This window comes from Scophthalmus maximus, chromosome 19, assembly GCF_022379125.1.
Source record: "Scophthalmus maximus strain ysfricsl-2021 chromosome 19, ASM2237912v1, whole genome shotgun sequence".
NCBI classification, from domain to species: domain Eukaryota; kingdom Metazoa; phylum Chordata; class Actinopteri; order Pleuronectiformes; family Scophthalmidae; genus Scophthalmus; species Scophthalmus maximus.
In genome coordinates this window covers 13,941,858-13,949,159 of record NC_061533.1, presented here as the reverse complement: position 1 = coordinate 13,949,159, position 7,302 = coordinate 13,941,858, and the positions used below count along the sequence as shown (strand labels likewise).

General features: G+C 41.1%; 1 protein-coding gene across 1 annotated transcript; it reads right to left on the bottom strand.

Annotated features, from left to right (window-relative positions):
- Positions 1 to 1,816: 1,816 nt before the first annotated feature.
- cdk7 (cyclin-dependent kinase 7) lies at positions 1,817 to 6,623 on the bottom strand. The gene is made up of 12 exons (XM_035640688.2): positions 6,475 to 6,623; positions 6,179 to 6,238; positions 6,047 to 6,080; positions 5,890 to 5,957; positions 5,676 to 5,744; positions 4,534 to 4,644; positions 4,317 to 4,435; positions 3,836 to 3,935; positions 3,653 to 3,739; positions 3,412 to 3,561; positions 2,960 to 3,098; positions 1,817 to 2,279 (listed from the first exon to the last, which is right to left on the bottom strand). Exons 1-12 carry the CDS (start codon positions 6,538 to 6,540, stop codon positions 2,251 to 2,253), a joined length of 1,032 nt encoding a protein of 343 aa, XP_035496581.1. The 5' UTR covers positions 6,541 to 6,623; the 3' UTR covers positions 1,817 to 2,250.
- Positions 6,624 to 7,302: the final 679 nt, after the last annotated feature.

Below are 7,302 nucleotides of genomic sequence, written 5' to 3'. Positions count from 1 at the left end.
AACACAAACCTTCAGAGAGAAGTCATTTACATACTGCTCTCTACTGTAACTTTGGAGTCCTGTATTCTGCACTGTTACAGCACATACATCTACTGTAGCTGTTGTGCTGTATGCTCTCTGAAATGCATTGAATTACTTTACAAAATATATACATACAGTAATTTGTAGTTACTGTACGCTCCTAGTTTGTAAATAGGATGGTTTCCCATCAGTACTTCTATTTTCGGAGAACTGAGAGACAAGCCCCTCATGGAGGCAGGAGACGTTTATTTTCAGAAGCGCAAGAGAGGGAATTTGTGCATATGGTCATAACCACTTTATGTAGAAAATGTGTATTTTTTGTTGTTAGATTATTATTCATTACAGTATTCGATTATTTTTTGTTGTTGGCCAGGAAATGATTATACTGTATTCCACAGTACAATACTGTAAGGAATACAAAAGTTCAAAATGTATTCATTGGTTGTGCCTTCATATTGTGTTTTACAATAACAATTTGTTGTTCTGGGGGAAAACCATAGCGTCATTCATTGCAATAACAGGTTTATAGTGTTTTGAATGGATCTCACCAGTGTTTGATGGCAGTTTGTAGTGTGTATGAAATTGGTGGCCTTTGTGTGATGTCTGAAGGCAAAGTTTGGTTTTGGTGTAAGGGTACATGGTTTTGAGAGGTGAGTTTGGTTTTGACATGGAAGTTGGAAGTTTGTAAAAATGAGTGTGCAGTTGTGCAATCGTGTTTAGAGTTTTGGGAAAGGGACCATTGTTTCAAGAAATGTGTCTTAGCAATCGAGAAAAACTGTAATAGACCTCCCTGTGAACGCAGTAGTCATGCCACTGCAGCTCTTTACACAGCCCTATCTTCCTGATTCAGACATACGAGTAAGTTTCTCACCAAAACCCTGTTGCTCATGTTTTGCAACAGCATGTGGGTGACTTTGCACCGAGTCCCACAGTGGCTTAACAGGCCAGTGAAGTGGCCTTTATATGAGCTGATAAGGCTGCTACTGTGGCTCTCAATAATTTGACTGTGCTGCTATTTGCCAAACCTGTCATCTGACCCAGTCACCCACCGCCGTTGCCACCACACAAAGTCATTGTGTCACCTCTCAGTGCTGTATTGTGTACGGTGGCTGCTTTCGGAACATGACATCAATTCCACGACCATCTCTGCTCCGATCCAAAAAGTCTTCACAATAACCAAATGTTATTTATTTTTTGTAAAATATATAATGTAGCTTCAGGGAAATTTAAGCATGACCTCATTCTGGACACTGAAGCAGAAAGCATTAACCAGGAAATACAAATGTGCACTGGCTTCCATTGTAGCATTACAAATATATTTGATTAAATATGAGGACTGGATTCTCTAGCAGTGTCATTCTCTTCACTCTTCTCTAATTGGATCCTGTTTGACAGAAAACCAAAAGGGCAGCAGAGCGTCTGCTGGATCATCAGGTCTCCGACATGTCAGACTGCGTTGGATCACAATAACGTTGAAGGGAAATGACAGGGAGGGAAAGACATGTTTAGTAGCACATTGTGGCATGACATGGTCAAGCTGAGTCACCCTGAAGGCAGGGTTATGTCCCATAAACACAGACTCTCTGTCCTGACTCTCACTACCATGGTTTTGTCCACACACATTCAACTGGCAAAGAGTAGATTGTGTAAATACTAACATGAAAACCTTGATGCATTCTGTGAACTTTACAAATAACTTGTAAGAAAAGAAAGTTTCACGGTGAGTTATCAAAATAGGAAGTTTAAAGTCTTACATTTAGTCTTAAAATATAATCACAGCAAGAGGAACACCATATATGCAAATGGACCATTTATTGGTTTTACATACAAAAAATAAAATTACATCTACATGAGATAACGCAGACTTGCTAGTTTGGTTGTTCTCAGTTACATAAATAGACATATTCCAATGGGCTCAGTTTAGGCATCAGTTAACATTGACCTGATCCAACACCTCTGACCACAGACAGTCTCCATTGTACATCTGGACTTGCTGGACACCGCAGCACCATGATACTTGGAGCTAATAGGCCCAATACCCGACTCATTACAGCTATCAACCTCTAAAATGACCTAAAGTCTACCACACCTGAGCCTTTTTTATTCTGTGCTGGGTTTGGTCTTCTTTTTTTGGGACTTTTTCCAGAGGACAATCCTGAGCGATGTGGGAGGCTGAGCCACACGGTGGAGTGAAGATGGCAACCATCTGATTTACAAAGCTCCATCTGGTCAGAAAATGAGCTTCTTCTTCATAACAGCTGAAAATAACGAAAAGACCGTCGTCACAAACATTATAGAAAAGCGTTCTTCGTTCAAGTGTTGACAACAATAAAGACAGATACTGTATCAACACTACATGTGCAAATAAAGCAGTCTGCTAACCATTAAGGTTTCCATTTACTGTAAATGTTTGGAAACTCTCCTTGTAATGTACTATAGCATAGAGCATAGCATATAGTCGGCCCAGATATATTCCGAACCATACGATTAGCTGGAAAAGCTTTGAACCTCCCAGTAAGAGCAAGGTCCTTCCTCAGGAAAACACACCCTCTCACAAACCACTAAACTGCATGTGTGTGTATGTGTGTTTTCTTCTTCACCACTTTTTTTCTGAATATTTAACTGTAGTTAAATGTGCAGCCCACACCCTTTTAATTGAATAGGTTCAGTCTAGTGGCATTCTACACTTATGAGCATAAACTTGCAAACATGTGAACAATTTACTTGGCAAAAATCCACGATTTTCTACATATCTAACTTTGGCCTGACCAGGATGTTCTAAAATTTCTAGCTTTTTTAATATTAGTATTCTTTTTAATATTCCTGTTCAAACCACAATCTAACAGTTTTACTACTTTACTTTGGGCAAAACCAAGGCCTTTGTTTTTTTCTCTCTCAAATATAGTGAATATAAGCTGAGACTGTGTGTGTCCTTTACTTGTCTCCAGGCCTTCTATCTTCCTCTTGAGTCCGACTGTTTCCTTCTCCCTGAGAGCCTCAGCTGAGCAGTTGGGTCGAGGGAGCTGGGGTCCAGGAGTGGGACCAGGCCGATTACTGAAGTAACTCATCTTCAGAGCCTGGACAAGAACAGACAAAAGTGTAATATTTCATTGTGGTGGAAATCTTAATTTCCTCAAAAGATGAACAAATGAATCACTCTTCAATGACGCAATTCGAGAGGCTCGTCGCTGCATCAACAACTCCAGCCAATCAGAGCCGCGGATGGGTCGAGATCACCGACATACTAGTTGGGGGTTTCTCCTGGAGAAAGATCATATTGTGTGTGACCCCCCGTTGCCAGGCAGTTGTGTAGTATGAACTGTTGTGTAGCGTGAACTGCATAGCGACTTTTGTTGCGTAATCTGAACTTGGCTTTAGTGTGCTCATTACCTGTGTAGCTGTATTCCTTGTCGAGGGGTTAAAGGTGAATAGGCCCTGTAGTAGTTCTAGTAAGTCGTCTCCTGCTGCACTAAATATATGTTCCAAAGGTGTGCCAGGGAAGATTTTGAAGGACACGTAGTCTGGTAGACTACTCACTCCCTGCAGAGAAATGTATGCAAGGATTCTCACCATCTGACCAGAGCAAATACAATCACAGAAATAACTTGGGGGGAAAAAAACAGATACCAACAGGCCAAGTTTCTTCTGTGGCTGTCCCAAGAGCCTCAAAGATCTTAGTCAGCTGGTCAAGATCTGAGTCTCCAGCAAGGAATGGTATCTACAGCAAAAGGAGACATACAGAGACATTAGCATGAATATACCAAACAACAGCGTTGTTACTGTCTTATCTCTCTCTGAAGTGAGGTTTGTGTACCCTCAGGAGCAACTCTGCTAGGATGCATCCCACTGCCCACATGTCAACGCCCACACCGTACATCCTGGCACCAAACAGGAGCTCAGGGGAGCGGTACCACCTAGGAAAGGAAAAGATGAACAGAGAGTTACATTTTTTTATAACTCTCCGCCAGCCATAAACCATAAAGGAACTTAATTCTAGCAAGACGATTAATTCTATTAATCTGGAAAAAGGGTTCAAACACCAACACTTAACTGATTCACTGCTATCCAGCGGTCTTATCATTAATTTTCCATAATGCAAGCTGTTACATGTCTAAACCAGACCCATGGTTAACTCCTCATCAGACAGAATTATCTTGATAAAACAAAGCATGTGACTAATACAACTTCAGCTGCTCCATGTGTTTCCAAAGAGTGCGATAGAAACAGAGGAGAAGGAACAGAAGAGTTATCAATTCTGCATCATTAATACCGTGAGATGGAGAAACTGCACAGACCTGGTAACAACTTGGTGTGTGTAGGCTCTGTTGGGGCTGCCAAATGATTTGGCCAAACCAAAATCTGCAAGCTTCAACACTCCATTGCCGTCCAACAGCAGATTATTGGGCTTCAGATCCTAGATACACACAAGGCATATCTTACTGTGTGTTGTATGTTGTGTGTGTGTGTGTGTGTGTGTGTGTGAGATTGTGTGTGTGGTTTGAGTGCTCTTACCCTGTGCAGAACCCAGTGGTGGTGCATGTACTCTAATCCCTGTAGAGTCATGAGGATGTAGGCTTTGATGTTGGCTGGAGTCAGGACCAGGCTGGTATCTTTGATGATCACCTTAGAAAGCAAATCAAAGACAAAGAGGCTTGAGTGAAGCCAGATAGCTGATAATAATCTTCTCCACCCATTACTTCATGTTTTTACATAGCTGTAGGCAACACACTCTACAGAGCAGATAAGAAAATAGACATTAACAAGTTGGCATAGCTGCAACCTCTCACCCAAAACCTCCATTGTTCCACCAGCTCCACTATCCTTCCTTCATGTTATTGGCAATAAAAGCATCTGTAGCTAATAAGTCCATGCATCCCATCCCATCTAACCTTGTGGCCTAAAAATAGGCTTTCAGTATCAATAATGAGATGAGCATCATATTTCATCCTCATGTCCTTCTGCTGCCTGTGAGTAGCTAATGGCATTGATTAATCGAGAGAGCTGAGAGCAGAGTGATATTGATTTTATTTTAAAGCTGTTTATCTTGTTTTGCATCGTTCTATTTGAGTCTGATGTATTCGGAGCCTTGTATGCTAAAAAAATCCAGAGGAGGAGGAAGTGGGGTAAAACATAAAGGGCTTAGAGACCCAGCAGAACAACTAAACGGTCCGATGAAAGCGCAATTTAAATAACCCTGCCCATATTTTCTTTCCTTGTGTAAACATCGATGTAATCAAGAGGCAAACTTATATCTTTGAGGGTGCAGTTTGTGGTGCTGGTCTACTGAATCACATTTGAATGTACCAATTAATGGCATTACAATGCAAGGAATAATAATGAATAAAATAAGTACAACAGAATAAAATATGTATTTTTTAGTGTATACTTTGCAGACATTTTCCCGAAAAGGCACATTAAGTTTTAGATTTCAGGAAACACAACTAGTGACGTTCAAGGTATTTATAGCTCCAGGGGAAAAAATCTTTCCTCTTAGAGGATTGGCTAAAAACAAGAACAAAAAAATAGATTTTACATCAAATTAGTTATCAATGGGCTGATGCATGGGACTGCATAATACAATATCATATTGTGAGATAATAATCTCATTACCAACAGAGACAAAGACAGAAAAAAAAGAGTGGGAGCTGTCTCACCTCTAGATCCGTTTCCATGAAGTCAAACACCAGACTTATGTTAGATTTGTGTCCAAAGGCATCCAGCAGCTGTCACACACACGCAATATTGATTCTCGGTTCAAATTAGGAGAACAGGATGGAGAAAGACAATCATTTTCCCCTCACCACTGATACACACGAATATAAAAGATTATAAAACAATCATACACTGACATGATGAATGTTTACCCACCCCGATGATGTTTGGATGGTGCAGCTCCTGCAGCAGCTTGATCTCTCTCAGAGCAGTCCTATTTATACCTGTTCACACAACGAGGAATCATTGACGGGGGGGGGGAGTGTGGTAAAAAAATAAAACAAACGTGTGCTGTGAAGCTGTCAGCACTCACCATCTTTAGCCTCGGTTCTGTGGCCAACCTTAATCTGCCAGACGACAGACGAACAAGCAGTTATTAAAACACCAGCACACGGCAGCATGACAAAGCTAACATCAATCCAAACTCAAGCTTCGTTTCTTGTACCTTTTTAATGGCCACTATGGTGTCAGTAGTTTTGTCCCTGGCTTTGTACACTGTGGCAAACTGGAGAGGAGAAACAAGAGTGGTGAGTAGAGAAACGTATAGTATTTATTTACCCCCTCGGCATCACTGCTGCTGTGAGCAACAGGCACCAGCAGGGCTTTGTTGACACTAGCATGCGGCTAACGCTTGTTAGCTTGCCCTCGTGGTGTCAACACAACCAGCCCACGACCTGCTATGGAGAGACGGGCGCCGACGTCACGGTAGAAAAGTTGGACTGTTTTTTCGTCTCTGCCTACCTGACCCTCTCCGAGGAAATCCAGTTTCTCGTAGCGCTTGTTTCTAGTTTTCACATCAAGCGCCATGTTGGCTAACTGTCACTTCATGAGGAGACACTTCCTGCTTTGTTAAAGGTCCGCAGCGACGTTTTCCGGTTGAAAAGACGTGTGCTTTGAGCAACAGCGCCACCTGCCGTTTAATTAAGAACAAGGCTTGTAGAAGAGAACCTATTTTTGGTCAAACCTCAACCCTGTAATGTACAGTCAAGTTATGTACATCTTTTTTTTTCAGGACAGCCAAGGCTATCAGAATATGTATGCTTGAGTGGTATCGCGTGAATATAGAAAATACATAAAGACAAAACGGAAATTGAATCTCACAGACATTCATTACCATGACACACCAAACAACAATGATGAAGATTTTTCCCTCTTGAAAGCTGTTATTTGAAGCCTTGGCAATAAGGGAAACAATTCAAAACATTCTTACTAATGCAAATCAAAAGTTATGTACATTTTTCTACAAATAAGTCCTTTTGATATTTCAACCCCAAAAGTCACTTGTGCCATTCTGCAAAGCAGTTCCTGTCTACAGTGAGAGTGTCAGTAGTAGTTGTCGGAGTAAACAGGAGGAGTGAGACGTCCTGTTTTCAGTGTAAAATCTTTGTTTTTTTCAACCAGTTGACAACACAGCATCTGATTGGTCAAAGCGGATCTAAAATGGATGGCTACAAGTCTGCTAACAACAACAGTAGTCTTTTACGTCTTGAAAAACGGGATAAAAATGATCATAAGAGTCACTCCATGTTGGATTTATCATCATGGAAATGTTGTACAAAAACTCCAAAA